The sequence below is a fragment of the Micrasema longulum genome, unplaced genomic scaffold (assembly GCF_059751315.1).
Source record: "Micrasema longulum isolate JH-2025_06_02 unplaced genomic scaffold, ASM5975131v1 h1tg003158l, whole genome shotgun sequence".
NCBI classification, from domain to species: domain Eukaryota; kingdom Metazoa; phylum Arthropoda; class Insecta; order Trichoptera; family Brachycentridae; genus Micrasema; species Micrasema longulum.
In genome coordinates, this window is record NW_028280253.1 from 15,127 (window position 1) to 37,258 (window position 22,132).

At 34.0% G+C, this 22,132-nt stretch overlaps 1 protein-coding gene across 1 annotated transcript in view; it reads right to left on the reverse strand.

Annotated features, from left to right (window-relative positions):
• The window catches only part of LOC148271023 (phospholipid-transporting ATPase ABCA3-like), a gene marked incomplete at its 3' end in the record, with an annotated part of 36,464 nt that overhangs the window by 13,767 nt on the left and 565 nt on the right, over nucleotides 1–22,132 (reverse strand). The window contains exons 2-8 of the mRNA XM_088241912.1: nucleotides 14,475–14,712; nucleotides 14,051–14,385; nucleotides 12,893–12,981; nucleotides 11,463–11,580; nucleotides 9,923–10,008; nucleotides 5,333–5,494; nucleotides 1,249–1,477 (exon numbers count right to left, since the gene is read on the reverse strand). Coding sequence (XP_088098038.1) covers nucleotides 1,249–1,477; nucleotides 5,333–5,494; nucleotides 9,923–10,008; nucleotides 11,463–11,580; nucleotides 12,893–12,981; nucleotides 14,051–14,351 — 985 coding nt within the window. The remainder of the gene's footprint in view (nucleotides 1–1,248; nucleotides 1,478–5,332; nucleotides 5,495–9,922; nucleotides 10,009–11,462; nucleotides 11,581–12,892; nucleotides 12,982–14,050; nucleotides 14,386–14,474; nucleotides 14,713–22,132) is intronic.

Here is a 22,132-nt window from a genome sequence, read left to right on the forward strand (position 1 = left end):
TTGTACAGCGAACATCCTTAGAAAATGTATGAAAAATGAACTACTTTGAATGACATCACTAGTTCTTCTGAATCAACCAATTGTAGAGTCTTGTGATAGTTTTCCGGTTTAGGGGAAGCCAATTCACTAATCAGCAGAACTCACCGAAGAGAACTTGCGATGTAACACACGGAGTAATGTCAAAATTACAATGCACTGATAATGTGATACTTAGTTGATAGTCTATTAACAAATAATAATTTTAAAAAAACACTAAACTTCCTTATTTTATAGAACTCTCAACTTATTTGCGTTATACAAAGTTATACACAAAGGTCACTTAAACTAGCCAAGGTCATAAGTCTCGTATATGCCAAGACTTTCATATACCCTTCTCTAAAATGTTCCCCACCTGTTACGGACATCAGGAAAACGCAGCGGCCCTTCCTGGGGCCTCCTAAATAACTACCTAGAATAGAAACCTCGGTATAATGTAACACGAAACACCACCTCATCAATAAAGACTTTATTTGTTACCTTCGGGGGTGGTTTTCGTTATACCGAGGCCCTAGAATTAGGGATTATTCGAATTAATAAATATATCGCCGCGTCATACTTGATTTAATAATAATATTTTCCCTGTTCTATACATGTTTCTTACCGCGCGGTCTGCACCCTAAAATGGTCGGGTAGCGGGGGGGGGGAGGTAGTCCTTATACGTGGCGAGAGAGGGACAGATAGAGCGGACAACAGCGCGCTATCTCTCTCGCAACTAACTCCCGCCCGCCATTGGCCGGCCGCGCATATTTTTTGTGTATAAAAGGCCGCAGCTCCATTTAATAAATCATTCCAAATCTACCGCTCGTATTTGAATCATCTCCCGCTCTACCGTCCGCCGATACCGACTACTCTATAAGACCTTCGCCTGCCCTTGGATTCGACTACTGGACTTCTCATCTTACGGATCCCGACCGCGGCGCTCTCTTTGGAATTCAAAGTCCTTTTTAGGACTATGAGTCAAATCGGCTTTTCGCTGCCAGTGAACCAGTGTGTGCTTCGTTCTTCGGTTTCCGCTGCCTTACAAACAGCGGAAGGGACAACCTCGTGAAAGTGGTGGACCTGCTAACTCATCGGTAGCACGTCAGCTCCACCATCTAATATGTCAAAATAAATCCCCAGGGGTGATATCCAGTTCTCGTCTCGTAAAACTTAGACATACTCGAAGTATTGAGTTTATTTTCACTTGTGTGGCAAAGCATATTTACTTACATCTTACAAATAATGCGCTGAATGCGAACGAGAACCAGATAACATAGTTTGTGAACAGCAGAAGTGTGACCAGCACGATGAACACATCGGTCTGCGGCATCAGGGGACTGCTTCCTAACTTCAGCAGGCAGACTTGTATAATGATTACCACGATTTGAGGAATAATACTATTTATGTATTGAGACATCCATTGCAACCGCGAACTGACTCCCACCATCTTGACGAGTTCCTGGAAAAAGCAATGTTGTATTTTAAACAATTGATTTTGATAATTTTTACTAACTCTCCCTTCCCGGTGATGCGTAGCCAGTACATATTTAGCATTTAGGGTGGCACGATCAGAACTTTATAGCAGATTGCACTCACTTAAAAGATTACAGAATTTCTTGCCAATTAATGTTAAGCAAACATTAGTCCAGAGGTTACATCTTCCTCTCCTCGACTATGCGAATGTATGTTATCCTGATGCTAACTCTGAATTACTGATAAGTTAGAACGATTGCAGAATGTTTGTATTATTTATATATATATATATATTTTTTTATTTATTTAAACGCCTTTTAGGCTTTTACATGTTTTTACATACATATGTATATACAAATAAAGACAGACATGTATTGTATCGGACATCGCAGCTCGTGCGGCAAAGGGACACAAAGGGCGAACAAGCGCCGAGCATTAAACATCGACACCAAGCCGAGCGGCTCTTTTGCGGGCTCCCAGTCGGAGATGATAGCTGCACGGGGAAAATCGTTGTAATGAGCGCGGAGAGGCGGTCGAACCCCCCGGCCGCGACCGAAGCTCCTTCTCGAGCTTCCCGAGTGGCCGCCAGGGCGACGAATGGCGCTCGGACGAGAGTGTACGATACAAGTGTTTTACAGTATTATTTATTTGTCGGGTTTTCATGCTTATTTTCGGCTAGGAGTCTCGATTTGTAATCTAATTAGCTGCCCCTTAAATAAAGACGGTAAATTATGTCACTCGCAGGGGCAGAAGTTAGAATATCGAGACCCTAGCCACATATATGTATCGGATTGCGGGGAATCAGACCCTGTCCAATCCCATTGAAACTTGTGTCACCCTTTTTATCAGTATGTAGGATCTTTTCCTGTATCATCTGTACATTAATTAAGATACGGGGAAGAGGCCTGCATACTCGTTTCATATGTGAAACATATCCCGAAGGGAATTATCGGACTTCATAAGTATGAAGGTAAAAATAAATATAAAATTGTCCAGCCAATGGGAGAGCGCGCTACGATATAAGCCGGGAAAGTCCGACCCCTTTTGCTCTCCCTTGCGGCCTATGTATGCTGTCTCGTACCGTGCCCGACCGAGACACGGTACAAATTTGTTAGTAAAACCCATATGTTTTTTGTAAATAAAAGTGTGTATTAATCAAGACTATGCGTGTTTTATTGAATCTACGCCCTCTCCGCCTTCGACGTCGCCGCCTGCCCCTTTGGAGAACATCGCCGCAGACCCAGCCTGAGGAAAGCTATCTCACCCGAGATAGCTGGTTAGCACCCCTATCTACAATTCAACTGTATGCACGGCGAGGTGTTGTGTATATGTATTTTACACAGAAGTAGCAAAAAATATATAAATGATTTTTAGAAGAAAAAGAAAAATATCAAAAATATCATCTTTACATATTGGTATAATAGTGAAATGAACAGAAGTGCATTTTTAAATATGAAGACAGAAATGCATTTTACACAAAAAAGGAGCAAAAAATATAAATGAATTAAGAAGAGAAAGAAAAATAAAATTATAATTTTAAAAAATCAGTAGAAAATATATGAGGATACATAATAATACATACATTTAATGCAGTGGAGAACCGGAGTCCATTTTTTCATGTAGGTTATATTAAAATAATCTTAAAATTAGAAGAAGTTAGAAAAATACTAATTTAGAATACAGATATAAGTCAAAAAACGGTAAACAATTGAAATCAACAAAGTATTATTTAGGTATTACAATTTGAAGATAATAAATTGATACACTGCCTTTTAAAATTCAAAAGTGTTGTATTAAATAAATCTACGTCATTTGCGTATTCATTTACAAATGTATGAATTCTCCTTATAGGCGAGTGTGCAGTGTGCACTGTAGTTTGTTGTAGATACATTTACATAGAATAGTTTATTAAATGGGGTAGCCCGGCCCGGAACTCGCAAGTTAATTAGTTGTAACAGTTCGGAACAATCAAATATTGAATTTAATATTTTAAATAAAAATAACAAACCATTCAGTTTTCTAATGTTTGTACATTTAAATATTTATTCAAGTATGAGTAATTAATATCTTCAACTGAAATACCTAATATAAAATGAACAAAATGTAAAAATTTATGTTGAACTCCTTCAATATTATTTATATGTACAGTAAAACCCCTTTTTTACGCCCCCCAAAATTACGTTTTCCCGCCGTTTTACACCGAAATGTTCAAGTTCCATATTTTTTCATACAAATTTACCCCGAATCAACGTTTTTAAAATTTTTCAAAACTCCAGTTTTACGTTCAAGATTTTTTTAAATACATTCCTTGTGTCATAAAACTTAAGGAGGTCCACACCAACATGCCGCGTTATTGCATTATTCTACCTAACACGATAAAAGTACGATAACAACGCAACCTTTCTAAGCTAATATATTATACACGCAACTATAATATGAATAGACAAACATCTCCGTAGTCAATAAGGGTGAGTTTGCTATCTGCATTGTCGTAAAATTTCCGAAACTGTCCTGAACATTCTAGAGGAAATAACAATGTTACACGAGAATACATAAAAAGGCTACACTACTGTTTGAAACAAAATTCAAAAGGGCTGTAGAGTAATCGATCTTTTTTTTTACTGTTTGGTTAATGTTGTTTAGGGTCAATTTCTCATGTTTTTATATGAAATTCGCCATACTGACATGTTACTTAAAACGAATTTCTGCTCGTCTGGTTAAGGACATACGGACTATTTTTAATGCATTCCCATATGTTATTAGAACAAATTCGTCCTAATGAGATTAATTTTGTATCTGTGCGTGATTATTTTACGGCGTACTAATACAGCCACTGATGGCAAACAGCTTCTGGGTTTCATCATCACTCCCTTTCCGCACCTAATGGTGCATAGGGCACTGCATTGATACACCAATGGCAGCGTATCTTGATCATTTTTGCTACATGAAGGTAAGATGATCAGTCTTACGCTTCGTCCAGGAACTATGAAATATTCTAGTGTGAAAACAAACTTTAAAATAAATATTTCGTATCAACAATGTCGGGAATCGCATGGCAGGCTAACGCGCTGACCATTACACCACAAGGCCAGCTTCTGGGTTTACGGAGCTTTTAATTTTTGATGTGTTTATTGTTTATTCATATACAATCTGTGTGTTTATTCTCGCTTTGTCGCCGCGCTTGTCGTACGTGTCGTTTTATCGGCTTTATCGCTCAGTATTCAGTCAAGTTATTTCATTTTCAAACAATTTTATTTCTTATACAGACTGTTTTATTTTAATTTTTATATTCAACTTTAAATATAAATTGTGAAAAACCTTTTTAGTTTTTTTACTATAATACCTACATATGTCAACAATGCTTTGAGCTTGTCCAAGTAGACAAGGGCCTGCATATGTATTACTATAGCAGTGATATATTATATTTACTATAGTAGTAAATTATTGTGTAAATAAATCTGTTGTATTATGGCACTTCATAAATGTGTTATAATCATTTGTGAAAGGTATGTTTTTAAAAAAATAAACTAATTAATAACATTCTTTAAAAAAAATATACAAGTTTACTTGCATTTCTTGATGAAATCACTTATTAGTTTTATACATACTATTTTTTTATACATTTTTCATTTTCTCCCTTTAACGTTTACCTCAGTTTTACACTTCTTTTCGTTGCTCCCTTGAAAAGTGTAAAAAGGGGGTTTTACCGTACATTATAATATGGTGACCATATAACTTTTTTTAATATGTTTTCATCATTTATGGCGTCTTCCTCCCCTTAACGCAAAACAGAATATCACAATAACCTCCAAAACTTTTCTTTTTGAATGTTGCCACTTACTTTTATCCCGGATACCTTCTCGTTCACAAGGCGTGATACAGTACCAAGTAGGAGAAAGAGTTGTCCCATAGACAATGTGATAGGCAACAGGTGCCTGAATTTGGTCCAGAAGAGTTCATCGTGCTCATACGCCGGGTAGGGAAACTGTTGCAAACTCAGAGACTGAAAAATATACAGTATGACCTCATTACACGAAACAATCTTAAAATACGAGCTACATAATGTCAAAAGGAAGATTTGATTGTGAAAATAAAATTCTTATAGAATTATTTTAATGAACGACCACAGAACATTAATTACATAAAAACAAAACTGAAATACTGTAAAGTTCAAAAAAATTATATAATCCATGTGGAATATTTAAGGACAATAGAGTGAAAACAATTAATATTGTCTTTATTGACAGGATCTTAATATATAGAGGATTTTGATGACACATGTGTGTCGCTCAAAAATCCCAGTGTATAACCATTTTTGCAGCGCTCATGTGTGAATTGTGGCCGAATTTTCATAGCACCCCAGCGTTCTGTCTTGCGAGCTCGAAGCTGTTCATGGATCTGAGACATGACAATATTTTCCTATCTATTGTACTGTTCTTGTGTAAATGATGCTAAATACATAGGTTGCCTTTTAAGAAGGTTTTACAAACGACCACCAGATGCCACTATTTAGATGTGACATCAGTATTTACCTAAAATTTAATATTTATTTGTTGTTAAAACAGTGACACAAAATGAGGAACTTCAGCTCTACGGGAAATTGTTTTTATAAAATATTTTTTTTAAATATTTTTTTTACACGCGATAAAAATTAGAGCATTAAGTTATATCGCAAAGTTTCTTGAAAATGTATGAAAAAAAAAAAAGTATTTCAATAAAATCAAACTACTTTGATTGACCCCTCTAGTTCATATGAATTAACCAATGATAAGGGAGTTGTGGAAGATTTCTGGATTACTTACCGAGAACGGAGTGATTTTAGAAATACAAAACTTGAAAAAATCATAGATAAAATAAAATATTTTTAGATTTAGTTTAATAGTCTATTAACAAATAAAAAAATATTTAAAAAACCACTGATCTTCCTCATTCAACCGAGTGGTTTGTTTATAGTGGTTTGAAAAAAGCAAAAGGTTTTCTAAATTTATTTCAACAGAGAGGGAAAACATTTTTGAGAAGGGAAGGGATAACTCCCTAAGGAGTAAAATGCAGCCTGTCTACAAACGTTTGGACATTTTTTTATTTTTTTTAATAAAAAGAGAAATACATGACTTCTTATTATTTACTCAAATATTTAAAGTTTAAGACTATTTCCTAAAAGTCGTAAATAACTTGTGCAGGAAAAATGGAAATCGAGTTATGGTAGAGTGGGATTTGAGCCTCGGACCTTTAGCCCACGAATCCACAATACTACCACTGACCACAACCTGGTTTTTATATATACATCGGACATACTTAAAACATAATTTGAAAAGTTTTCGTTGAATGAGTTTTTAAGAAAGTCAAGGCCTAACTCAACAACAATGCCTAAAATAGCTTTGTTTAACTTTGGTTAATGAAGCACCTTCGGAAAATAACGTTTACAACTGGTTTGCAGAATTTCGTCGTGGCCTTGCATCCATTAGTGACAAATTTCGTGAAGGTCGGCCAAAGTCGGAAAAACTGTTTCGAGAATGGTTCAAACACATGCAAAAAATGTGTAAAACTTAATATTTTGAAAAGCAATAAAACGATTGGTAACAAAAAAAATATTATTTCGCTGTTTTTGTAAAAACTTAAAAGGCAGCCCTCGTATATCATCGGTGATAATTGAATATCACATAACCTGTTTTTTTTTTTAAAACTGTTTTAATCAAATAAATTCTCTATAGGGACTAAAAGCCGTTAGTTTTAAATTATTGCTATTTTTACTCTAAATAATGATAGTTTTTCTAATACTCCAATGGTATTTTGAGTTGATTAAAATCGTAAGTAATATACGAGCAAAACGTTTTTTAGGCTCCCCTGCCAAAAAAATCAATTGATAGTTATGCGGTATTTCAATATCACTGACGATATGTAAAATGTCTTTAATAAAATGTCTATATTAATTCATTTATTTTTTTATTTATTTATTTAAGGCATTTCTGCCATTTACATATATGTGGTTTAAAAAGTGCTTGAAAATAAAAATATGAAAAAATCTAGTATGATACTTGTACTATACACATTATAAATTACTTGAAATACATACATATTTCAAAGTAATTATAAAATAACAAAATACTTTAATCAATCAAATTATAACTATTTTAACCCAATCTCCTGAAGTTGATTTGCTCTTTTTGATAGAAATATGTTGGTCACTTAGTTTTTTAAGTTAGGCAGAGATAAACTAAATATATCAAAATATGATGCATATTCATTCCCGGTATTCTATAATCTAACAATAGGGGAGTTGTATTGAGCTACCGTTCGAGAATTTTTACAATAAAATATTGTTGATGTTCTGCTTAACCTAGGTGGTACATAGAATGAAATCAACTTCAGTAGATCAGGGATATCGAACATTGGTTTAAGTATTTTATATAAAGCCGTAAGATCGGTCGATGTTCTTCGTTCTTGCAATTTAGTTAATTTTAGAGAGTCTATAATTTTGTTATAATTTAATTGATTACTAGGAAAACCCATCTTAAAATTAATATATCTAAGAAACTTATTCTGAATTCTCTCATTGGCTCTAAGAAAGTGATCTGATATGTATACATGACAAGAATTTTTGTTCAATAACATGAAGAAAGCGGATAAAAATATTTGCCAAACCCATTCTCCCAAAGCATTAAGTCTGTCGAAAATGAATACGAGGTGAATAAGCCATGCAAAGCTAATGTGAAATGTTCCACATTATAATATGAGTAATGAAAGTACTCCAAAATTACTCGGATAACATCTCAGTTACTATAATAATGTTATATGAGCACTGTCACATGAAACTGACCAAATACTCGCGTCAAATTCTCAGTTAGAATGCCCTGCATATTATTGTATTGAATTCCACTGGCGTTATATTACAAGTACTATTTGTTTTAATTAAGAATTTGGGACTATCTTTTCGTTAATTTCAATTAGTTTTTCATATGGGATTCATAGAAACAACAAACTTCAATCAATTGAACGCAGCTATGCAGAAAGCAGCCAGCCATAGAAAAGTGAAACTGAGATAATAGCACTTTTGTGAAAAGGGTGAATAATCGAATCTAGACAACAGTTGGAATGTAAAACTCTGATGTGTGTTATGTCGTTATATATTGATCATATTATTTTATGTTTACATTAGGATGCTTAATTGTAAAGAATCGCTTTATAATTTTTTTTATAATGCGTTTAAAAATAATTTAATAATGTTTTAAAGGAATTTTTGTGATTTTTTAAGTCGGGCTGACTACACAACATCAATATGCATTTTGCATAAAACAGCCAGATCTAATATTTTATGAAACCTCATACAAACTCTGAATGTATGAGGTGACATTCATTTTCATGACATTTTGACATCATGGAATTTTCTGGAGTTTATTATTGCAGTTTTTGTATGAAAGTGGCTTGGCTATTTAAAGCAGAACACAGAATTAACCTTCTTAAACTTGATAACACCAATATCTCATGTTTCCAAAATCGTGGACTGGCTTGTTTCTGCATAACGTTCAATTATGCTTGTACAATTCAAATTCACAAATTAATACTGAAAAATATAAATTCATTGCCAAGCTGTTTTGTTTCTAAATATTTGATAATTTTATAATAGCCTTTTCTGAACAGCTTGTTAACAAAACTTTACAGATTAACCCATTCCAACGTGAATTTGTTGATATGTTCTTTTTTGACAGTATCAAAACTAAACCACTTATAAAATTACAAAAAACATTTAAGTACATTAATACTAATTTTAAATTATTGATATGTGTAATTTAAAGAAAAACTGGTGAATTGTCTCTTTCGTGGTTTAAAGCCAAAATGACATTGCCCGCCCTTTTAGAGTGGTTTGAGCTAACTGGGTGAAATTTCAAACATGGTAGAAATTCTAAAATTTTAAACATCAAAAAATCATAATGACAAATAGTATTGACAAATACGCATTTCATATATACATATTTTTATTTCTTCTTTTTTCGTGATAATATATGCTTGCTTGTTTATTAATTTAACTTAATTTGTCTTTCTTGCTTACCGTAACACTTTATTTACTGTGTTTGCTTTACAGAATTTATTTCATAATCTTTCCATTTTTTGTTTATATGCTCACTGTTTTTTCTTGCATACCTTTGTTGTTATTGTTTTTTTTTTTTTACTTTGTAAAACTTTTTATTATATCCTTTCTAACTAATTTCACATATTTTTTCTGTATATTCTGTATAATTTAGTATGTTAGCAGGTATTTTATTTTTATTTTTTGTAAATGCCTTTTGGGCGTTAATGAACAAAATAAATAAATAATGACCTACCACAATAAATGTATGTTGCACCTATGTGTGAAATAAAATTGACTTTCTAGTGGTTTCTCTGAAGATCATATAAGTAAAAATCAGTTTTTTAACATATGAAAGGAACTTACAGTATTAATTTGAACTCCAGATTTCTTCTCTATGTAGGAGAGATCAATGGCCATTTGAACCGAAACTATGGTCTCGTAAACTCGTGCTGAAATTTTATTTAATGTATGATTATTATACATTTCTTTTATCGCATGAATATAGAAATATTAAATAAAATAAAAAAATTCTCAGAGATTGAGTTTTTCTACTGACATTTCTTGGAGGAGTTGCATTTTATTCCGCTATTATTTATAATTTTTACCAGATTTACAACCCCCGCTAGCCCTTGTACATCACATAGAAATTTGTTTAGTCGCCCACCGGTCTGATGATGTCAGTCACGACGAAACCGGGTCACTGGTAAAAATTATAAATGAAAGTGAAATAAAACTATACGCGTATTTTTATTATTATAATTAAAAACTATATTATGCTCAAAGAAATCGTAGAAAAAATAATACACTAGGCTGTCTCCACACAAATGGTGCTCGTCAAACATTGACAAGCACAAGCGTGCGGATGGAACGGTGTCGGATATTTATGCACAGATTAATTATTTAAATATATGTAGGTACTGTAGATTTAAATCAACGGATGCTCAGGATTAACTGCCGCATTCGCAACCATGTGGACGTAGCATTATATTTTGAAGAGATCAAAGAAAAAATACATTATTTTTAATAAAATCATCGAAAAAATACAACACTACTACTACTACTACCATCACGCCATTTCTCCATAGGGGTAGGCAGAGAGAATGGACCGCCACACACGTCTATCCTAGCATGCATTCCTAGCTTCTTCCACATTAATACATCTTGTCATACATACCCTTCGGTTCTGTCTGCGTTTGACATGACCAGACTTAAGATTTTGGTTTATCTGATCATGCCACGTCTTCCTTGGTCGTCCTCGTCTCACGTTACCGTTCATTTTCACCAAATATACTTGATTTACCATTCTGATTTATCATACGTGAGCAAACCATCTCAGAGACCCTTTCTTAATCTTATCAATTATACTTGACTCAGATTTACACTCTCGCCTGATTTCATCATTCGTAACCCTGTCATATATTGATTTCCCAGACATTCGTTTAAGAGATCGCATTTCAACCGCGTTCACTCGGCATTCATCCTTCCTCTGCCAGTTACATGTTTCACTTCCATACATAAGTATTGGGACTAAAACTCCTCATTAAAAAAATACAACAACACTCTTTTTTATTAACGTTATAATACATTTGCAGAATTCTGAATGGCCTTCTGAAAATCTTTTGAATGATATAAATTTGTTCAAAAATGATACGAATGATTAGCTAGTGACTTTTACTAAATGCTCTTCAATCAATCCCAAGAAAAATTTCCTGTCCAGCAGGGTGCTATCAGACTGGAATAAATTGTCAAGCCTAGTGGTCCATTCCATTTCGGTCAACTAGTTAAAAAACCGTTTGGATGCTTTTTCGAAGGAAGAACATGGACAAAAAGCGGTACACGAGATATAAAAGCACCAGCAAAGGCTGCCTGCCTATAACCAATAGTAATAAGTAATAATACATACCGTATTGCTCGTGAGGACCAGCCAACGGGAGGGCAGGAGAAGTGTGGGAGGTATCAACGAATTGAGAAGAACGGAGACGATATGAGAGACTCGTGGCATTTTCATCAATCGTCATATTCTATGAAATAAAAAAATAAATTGAAAAACAGAAAAAAACAAAATATGAAAAAGGGAATACTTATTTAAAACTTTTGATTTTTATTTATTTTTTACGACCTATGACGCCAGAAATTCGAATTTGGCGCCGGTGGTCTAAGCTTACATAATCGACCACTAGATGTCAGGTGTTACTAAGGGCTGGGATGACGCCAGCTTGGTGACGCCACTACAAATTGCTAAGGGAGGTGATAGAAAGTCTCGAAATCTCAAGTCCGAAATCATATTTCGATTGGATTACGTATTTAATTTATTTATCGCATACGAAAATTACGTATTTAATTTATTTATCATCGCGTAATTGATAATTTTCGGATTCTTAGGGTCTGAGAATCCCATCTCCGATAAGTATGAGTTAATAGGTCGACCAATTGGTAAGGCTAACTCCGTTCTCAACTGCACTACCCTGCAGCCATGCATCTCTAGGCGCGGGTCGGATAACACCATAGATTGGGGTTTTTTGGAATCGAGGTGAACTCCTCCGGACGATGTCGGGGATCGGATCGGAGGGAGGTTTGTTAGTTGGATAACGGGATGAGGTGATATGTATACCAACCAGTACGGTCAGGAAAGGCTGATATCTTCTCTTGTCCGGGATCAACCTTGATGTTCCCCACTGCCTCGTGCCATAGACACGCCACAGTGGGGTTGGCCCGCCCGGTCGCATGAGGAGAATGCGTCCCACCTAATCAGTGCCCACTGGCATTGTCTAATGATACCATTGCCGGCGACCACCGCTCTGGCGATGGCTATACTTTGATAGTTATATCAATAGTTGACGTAATAAAAATTTAATACATTTTTAATTTTATTCGCGATTTGTAAAAATACTTTTTTTATTTTTATTATTTAACTTTTTGTACATAATGTTATTTGTACATTGGCGGGCTTATTGCCAAATGGCAATTTCTTCCAACCAACCAATAAAATAAAAGTTTTATTTTTATAATTCAAGTCACAGAACATATACAATAGAAAAAAATAAATAAAAGGCTAAAGATATATAAAAATAGAAATAAACGTATTCGTTTATAAATTTCCTTAAATCAAAACTATTACTTAATGGGAAAAAGGAAAAAAGAGGAAAGAGGAAAAAGGAAAGGAGGAGAGATTAAGGAAAAGAAAGGAGATGTTTCTTCAGACGTGATTTAAACAGAGATAATGTAGTAACATCTTTGATGGTGGATGGGAGATGATTCCACGGTCGAGCCGCAAAATACTCTATTTGAGACAAATTACTAGAGATACAAGCGGTTGGTATTTAAAATACTGACCTCAAAAATGACTGCTAATGTTCTTGTGTCTTCCAATGCTTTTTTCCTTTTCAATAGCAAACTGTCTTCATTTTCAAATTCCTCCAAATCTGAAATGACACACTTTTATATATATATTTATTTTATAAAAAAAAGCATTAACATCCACGTATCAAATTGCCAGACTAGAAACTATGCAATAAGTACTACTTATTTACTTTCAATAAATTAGGATGGACTGTAATTTAATATGCTTTGATTTCTTTAACATAAAAACATATACACTGTAATTCTTCTAACCTTCATAATTTTTGTATTAATTTTTACACAACACATGCTATTTTTTTGCACCACAACAGGCCTCGAGGCCCAATTACAGTTGTTAATTACAGCACAGTACACTCAGGCTTGAGAAAAATCACATTTTTTATTATTTTATTTTTGTGTTCTCACCGGGAATCGAACCTAGAACCTTCCGTGTGTGAGTCAAGTGTCTTAACCACTACACCACGGAGGCCACTGTGAATTTTCAAAAAACTTTGTGAATTCATACTATGAAATAAACCCATTAGGTGTTTTTAAATAAATTGTTAATATGCAAGAGATAGGGTAAAAATGTTACTGTATCCACTGATGAACTGTAAATGAGCAGTTTAGTGGGAGTTATAATATAAATAATTATTGTCGATGTGTATACATAAATTATTATTAATAAAAAAATTTAAACACATTAAATATGGAAATAATCAAATAACTACATGATGCACAAATATAACATGGAGACAATGTTCGATCGTGTCTTTATGCAAAAAATGACTTGTTGTTAATAGTCTCTTTTGCTTATGGTAATTTGCAGAGAATGAATATATTTACTTTACATTTAAGTCAAATTGACCAAACGCACAACAAAAACTCTGTTTTTTTTTACCATTGGCTATTTCCAAAAGATGATTTTTCCCCTACAAGCAAAGTTGACGAAGCTCTTTTAGATTTATTTTCCAAGCCTCGAGAGTATTTAATTAATAATTTCGAATCGCAAATACATTAATCGATGTTGTCTATAAGTAATAAAATCATTTGATTACCAAGTTGAACCTTTATATCTTTCCGTGTAATATCAGGTTTTTGCAGACGGTCACCTTTACTTGTTTGAAAAATATATATTTATTGACATCTTACTATTATATGACATCCCCATCTTCGAAGCAGCTCTGAGGATTATATCTTCTAAGAACTGATTGGACGGCGCCCAAAACAGTTTGATTGGGGCTGAATCCACCCACAGCTGTTCTACTGCCAGAGGTTCGGAGGCAAAAGGTGCGGACGTTCGATGTAGCCCTGAGATCCTCGTTTCTACCATTACTAGTGCCACTACGGGGAACAGCGGAATAAATATCTCAGCCAAAGTTAGAATAAACTTTCTCCTCCGCACACACATATCCTTCCATAGCAGAACTCTTAGCTTCGACCACATTTTCATTTGATGTTCATTTGTTATTAGAAGTCACACAACCCTTAAAAAAATACATATCATCAGCACAATGGTCACTCATTTCCTACATTTACTATGTAAGATTTACTATTCAGAAAAGATATTAAGTACCTATCTATTGAGGGTAGTTCCCAATAAGTTTGAAAAGACCCGCCCAATATAGTCAGCCTAAGCATTATTTATTTTGTATTGAAGTAAGCAAATGTATATTTTATTAAAAAATAAAATACGAGTGATAGATAAATCCATAAATTTGGAATAATCAGGGACCAGTTTCATCGTTTTGCAACATCTTCAAGACTGGTGATGTTGTGAAAGTGATGAAACTGTTTGACGGTGCTTATATTTCCTGAAAACAAAAAACAATTTCAATCAAATTTATATGTATTATCACTACAAAAACATTTTTCACTTTGTGGTATGACATTTTACACTTTTATGTTTATTTAAGTGTAAAATGTCAATTTTAACAATAATAAGAGTTGGCGTAGAATTTTGTACATTAATTCATTTTCTAATAAGATCGCTCAAATTTTACCTAACAATATTAGACCAGATTTTTATACTAATAATAGCATAGGTAAAATATTATCAAATTGTAAGGATAAGGACGATAAATTAAATCATTCGGGAATTAATAAATCAAATTTCTATATTGGAAAAACTTCACGTAAAGTTACAATCAAAGAACATTTAAGATTTCTCAGTAATAACAATTTTTCGGAATTCGCTAATCATTTTATATCCGACTTTCACGATTTTAATCAAGAAATGGGTGTAGAAATTTTGCATGTCAATAAAAATGGTTTTCGTTTAGACAGTTTAGAATGATTAGAAATTAGTAAAGTCATTAATCAAAAACTTCAAATAATAAATAATCGATTAAATTTAACTTCAAGTCCTCTTTACAAATATTCTCATTATGATTCATTTTATCTTCTTTCTTGCTCTTTCTTTCATTTTACTGTCTCTTTCATAAAATATTTTATAATATAAATAACAACACGTGTAATTATAATTTAACATTATTTTTTGGTATGTGTATTTTTGTACATACACAAATCTGGATTTCTCCCGAGGGGGAGTAGGTATATATTTTAGTTAGCTAATTAAAAATACTTAACTTCAATATCAATACATAGATGGTGCTCCAACACGCTAGTGAATGCTTTCTCATTTAATAAGATATATACAAGAATCAAAATTGTACCAGTGTCGATATTCGCTAATAAGCGGAATGGGGAATGTTGTAAAAAACGTAAAGTGGCCACTCAACCCAGCCAATGACAGGTCATAAGCCCTGTAAACGCTCGAATATCGATAATCCTGAATTTGAAAAAATTCTACCTCATCTCTGTAGGAAATTGATAAAAAAATTATAATTTAGTTTAATTCCTGACGATGAGGTAGTAATCTCGAAACCGGTCAAAGTGTAACTCAAAATTAAAGTGGTTTATACAAATTTATAAACATATAAGTAAACTTATAATATAAAAAATCAAACACTGATTTGAATCTACTGAGCACTAAAAATATAATAATAAAAACTTCGTGACAATTGTTCAATAAGCATATTAGTGTAAATTTATATCACTACGCACAATAATTGGAGATTTACATTAAATGATCCACTTTCATAAACATTTTGAAGTAAACAAGAATCATTTATGATGCGTGAAACTGTGAGAGTAGTGATGTTTCATAAAAACAAACATTTTATCTCATTTATTTATTACATTTTATTACTTTTATGAAGTATTACCAAAATGGTTTTATATTGTATCAGACATCGCCGCGCTTGCGATAATGCAACGTACAACGCGGCCTGTGACGCGGCGAACGAGCGCCAAACATTAGGCACCGACACCAAGCCGAGCGGCCCTTTTGTGGGCGCCCAGGCGAAGATGGTAGCTGCACGGGGAAAATGGTGGGAATGACCACGGAGAGACGGTCGAACCCCCGGCCGCGACTGAAGCTTCCCGAGTGGCCGCTAGGGCGACGAATGGCGCTCGGACGAGAGTGTGCGGTGCCAGTGTTTCTATGTCAATATTTGTATGTCATGTTTTCCTGTTTATTTTCGGCTAGGAGTCTCGATTTGTAATCTAACTAGCTGCCCCTTAAATAAAGATGGTTAATTATGTCACTCGCAGGGGCAGAAGTCGAGATATCGAGACCCTAGCCACATATTTGTATCAGATTGTGGGGAATCAGACCCTGTCAAATCCTCTAAAACTCATGTCACCCTTTTTCTCAGTATACATTAAATAAGATGCGGGGAAGAGGCCTACATACTCCTTTTATATGTAAAACTCATCTCGAGGGAGTTATTTTATCTTATAAGCATAAGTGTAAAAACAATATATGAAATTGTCCAGCCAATAGGAGAGCGTGCTACGGCGTAAGCCGGGAAAGTCCGACCCCTTCTCGCTCTCCCTTGCGTCCTATGTATGCTGTCTCGTACCGTGCCCGACTGCGGCACGGTACAAATTTCTTAATAGAACCTCTGCCTTTTTATTGAATAAAGTGTGTATAGTGTATAAACCAAGACTGCGTTTTTATTATATCTACGCCCTCTCCGCCTTCGATGTCGCCGCCTGCCCCTTCTGAAAAAGAAAACTGAAGCCTCAGCCTGAAGAAAGCTATCACCCGATAGCCGGTCAAATAGCAGCTCCAGACCCACCTCCTATCTACAGTTCAACTGTATGCACGGCGAGGTGTCGTGTATATATATCATTTATCTATAATTATAATATGAAAAAAAGCTAATTCCTATGTCAGGTGCTGTTTTGCCTATTGTTCTGACATAAACTGCCAAAGAACATCAGCAGCGGTTGTCCAGGATGTGAAGAACCTGAATTTGTGAATTAGGCTACCGCGGTTAAGGCTCTCGGGAGGTTCCCAATATATCAATTGAAACTTTTACATATTCCAATGTTGAAAAACATGAAATCGCATGTACGAGTTTATAGAGAATTCTTAGAATTGAATATTGTTTTATAAATACCTTTAAACCCGTTATTAATTGCGAATTTAAAATTCCTGCAGGAAAATGTTTTGTATTTTGAACATTTCGCATTGTGTTCCCATATTTGTGTTATACTTTCAAAACAATTCACATTTTGCAATACATACAAAATTCAACAACTCACGCTTGAACCAAGCTCCGGCAAATTTTAATGACTAGCTAAGGAAATTATTTTAAAAACTTATATTTTCTAAATTTGTTCCAGCAGAGAGGGCAAACTTTGAGAAGAGAATATGAAAGTCTAGGCATTTACAGGGCTGACATGACCTGTCATTGGCTGGTTTATTTATTTATTTATTCATATTTTTATAATTATAAACTATATTTAATAATAAAAATAATGTGACCTCACTTACCGGGTTACTAATCGGTTACTAATCGGGTTACCCGTGCCGAGGACACTTAACAATGTAGGTTTTTTTTAAATATTTTTAGATTTGAGAATAAACAAAGAAGACTAACTTAATTAACAAATTGTTCAGGCAGTTTTTTATAATTAATTTATGTACATCTACATATATTATTTATATTACAAAATGCACAATAAAAGAACAAAAATTTAACATAAGCTATACCCTTGTGGAGCAGTTGATCAAATGGTTTGGGCGAATGAGACAATCTATTTTACTTCTACCTAGCTCCACTATCCGTTTTTTATAGCCTTTTTGAACATTTTTTCATTACTAATTGTTTTGATAGTTATTGACAGAATCAAGAAAGGGGTGCTGCGTTGGTTTGGACATGTAGAGCGAATGGACAGCGTAAGAACGGCTAAAAGGATCTACGATGCAAATGTTGATGGATGCAGAAAACGAGGAAGACCGAGAAAGACATGGCACGATCAAGTCCATCAAATACTTGAAGATGGACATGTCAAAAGTAGGAATAATCAGCGTGCGTGCATGAGAAGTTGTATGAATGTAGAGGAAGCGTGGTCTGTATGCCAAGATAGAGTGTTATGGCGTTCTATCCTCTCTGCCTACCCCTACGGAGAAATGGTGTGATGGTTTGTTTGTTTGTGTTTGTGTTTGTGGAAGTAGGTTATAGATTTTAATTGAACAATACTCTAAATCCCTTTGTCCGAAAATTGTATTAGTTTAAATTTAAATTACAGTTTAAAAAATTATTTAATTAGATATATTAATTAATAGAAAACATAATTAATTTTTACGCTTGGCATTATAGTCAGCAATCACAGTTCAGGCGTGTCATTCGTACATTAGCGCACAAATTACAAACGGAATATACTTACTGGATTTTGACATGACCAGACTTATGATTTCGGCGTATCTGATCATGCCCCGTCTTCTTTGGTCATCCTCGTCTCACGTTACGGTTACGAGAAATTATGAACAAGCTATTTTACTTATTATTTATCTGTTCGAATAATAATAGATATTTTAATAATATCTGCTTTCAAAAATTTAAACACATAATTGAAGTTTTGATATTTATTTTTTCAGCATCCCAACACTGGCCAACGGCCGCATCGTATTGTCCTCGTATGAACACGCATGGACAGAAGACAGGACCTTGAGAGGATAGTGATTTTCTCGACGTGAGCTTCTGTCACTTGGATTTTTTTTTTTTAAAGTTCTTACATTTTTTTTGCCGAAAATTTCGCGTAAATGGCAACTGGCGGAAATTATAAAGTTAATTTCCCTCTATAGCGAACACGACTGTTTATGGCGCGGCGCATTGATTGCCCAATTTATAGGGACAAACAATGTAAAAAACACGCCGTGTAGGCAATTACAGTCACAATGGGAATCATAAGTTTCTCTGTTAAAGAATTAAAATTGAAAATTTAAAGTCTGTGGGCAACTTACTAGACTGAAGTTAAAAAGATCCATGACTCTGCTAGGTCGGGGGCCAGTTCAGATTCCATATAAAATTCAGATGCCGAAAATACCGTGGTATAATAAAATGGATTCATTAATTAATTATGTGCGATTAAAAAGAAACACAATAAACAGTATGGCACGTACATCTTTATTATGACATATTAAATAAATAGGTGTAGGTTACTCAATTCTAGTTGAGGCAAACCAAGGCTTCCGAAGGACGTGTGTAACACCGTGTTACTAACGAATTGTCTAAATCCACACGGCACAGTAAAATTAAGGTGTAATTTTAAATATAAAATATATGCATAGTAAGTACTGCTAGATATTAAGTTTTTTGTGTGTAAAATCCCTGCTTATGTCCTCGTTGATAAATGAAAACATATTATTCCGTTGCTCGAAATTCCACAGATTTCTAATCTTTTTCCGAAAAACTACCGCTGGCAGGCGCGCGCGGAGGTGGGGGTAATAACTGTTCCGCCGAAATAGCTTGTCTGTCTATCTCAGTAGCGATGTCCCGAGACATGATTTTGTCCTACAATTGCTGTTTACACGTGGACAATGGTCAGGTCCTGCGCGGTGGTGGGGGTAATCATTGTTCCGCGGAGTATAATTTGCTCCCGGCCTGCCCGTCTATTTCGGAGGCGATGTCCAGAGACAAAGTCTTGTCCTACAAATTGCTGTTTACACGTGGACAATGGTCGAGTCTAGGGACAAAACAATATTGTGTTGTCCACGTGTAAACAAGGCTTATCGACCAATCATAAATTGATAATAATTTATAAAATACTTTAGTACCGTCAAACATGACAATTTTGCCCACTGCCGAAATCCTTAACAAAATCATACTGGTATCATTAGAATTACATTTGGTAAGTATATTTCGATAGTTCCATGGCAAAACTAGATATTCAGTTTACCGCCAGCTTCAGTCGATCACTTGAAATTTGAAGTTAAACTTGAAGGTCTGTTTGTGTATATCTATAATTAGTGTCAAAACTTTTGTTGTTGCGGAGTTTGTGTTGAAACGAGGCAAGAAAGTTTTATATATTTCATTGCATAAATAATAACAACGCTATAGAAAGTATTTCTGTATATCTATTTGAACAAACACAATAGATATTTAAGTGGGCAAAATTGTCTTAGATTTCTTAGCTAGTGTTTTGACAATTTTGCCCACGTCTAGGGTTGTCGCTACATACTACTTTGAAGAAACATTATCCAAGACAAAAACCAGATTACAGAAAAAGAATGCATCAGCCGACCCGAAAAATGCAAGTACCTGCTGCTTAAACAAAGTAGAAAATATAAAAGAAAATAAAGTAAGCGACAAAAACATGATTTTAAACGAGGTAACCGGATGTTTTGTTCAAACTGGCCAATAAATCAGTTTTTTTTTTGCCAAAGATTTAACAAACAAAATTTTGAAAATGTGATAGGGGTTACAATTTAAATACATGCTGAAAATGACAAGCCAGTTATTCTGTTCAAAACGTTTTATACAACACGGCAATTGGATAACGATCCATCTGATTTTTCTCTGCCAACAGGATCAAAAGATACACCTTACAAAGGAGAACATTGAAAAATTTGTCGTACTGACACGGACACAACAGACTCTGATGCCTACTCAGTTGATGAATCAACAGATTTTGAGACATTCATCATAAGTCATCACAACGAATATGAACAACGTGCCTCCGAATCTTCGGCCAAGGAAACGAAAAAACAGAGTCTGACCCGCTTGAAATTAATAACGGTAAAGAAGGCGCTTTCGTTTTAGTAAAGTTTAACACTGTTGATACGCAAAACGACAAATATTATGTGGATTAATTTTCAGCGCATCAACAACCACAATTTAGATATTGTTATGTCATTAAGATACAAACGTAATGGTACTTTGTGTGACCTCAAATTGAGGATATTGCTGATGTATTTAATTAGAACATAGTAAAATTTTTGCCCGAACTTCTCATCTTACGTCAAGGTTTTCATGAATTCAATGTTAACTTTAAAAACTGTAAGATTGAGTCATTTTCTGTGAGTAAATTAAACATGGTTATAGGTACTTAAACCTATTTTTATTTTTACATTTCAAAAACAATTTAAATAATTTTTAAAATGTAAAAATATCTGACCACATTTAAGAAAGTTTTATTAAATTTAATTTGCCAGCTTTTTTGTGAAATTATGAAGACCTATTTTTTTTATTTTAAATGTTTTTTTGTATAAATATTTTTAACAGTCTAAAAAGAAGAATAAAACAGAAAATATTTTGCATTTTGTACATAAAATACAATTTCAAAAGATATGTAATATAGCAAATAATTCCACTGCTGTACTTAATCAAAAATAAAGAATAGTTTTTTTCTTTCTGCATACACATTTAAAGAAAAATCATTTCAAGAGCTTGCCCCCTTAATTACAAAAATCGCATCGGAACTGAAATGGTTTGTAAAAAAATTGCAAAAGCGATTTAAATTTGTTGTCTTATGCATAGTCAAACACGAACAATTTATAAAGATTAGAGATTAACTCCTTTGGTTTTGTTAAAAATCCAATTATGTGCTAACCCTGGCACACAAATCCGCATTGTATAAAAAAATTGAGGAAATATTTGACAATTTTGCCCACCTGTTTTTTGCATTGATTTTATAATGACCAATGATGCTATTGTTTAAACAAAAACAGTTTGTTTCGCCCAAAAAGTAGTAATAAACCGTATGATAAGGATGATAAAACCTAAAATAACAGTTAATGACCAAGTGGGAAAAATTACGTACGTTAAATCTCAAGGTAAGTAAACTAACAGAAACAAAACACACTAGTTAATTAACGACTAAATGGGACTAGCTATAAAATCATTTTTACTTAGACACCACCGGCTACAACCTGACGGG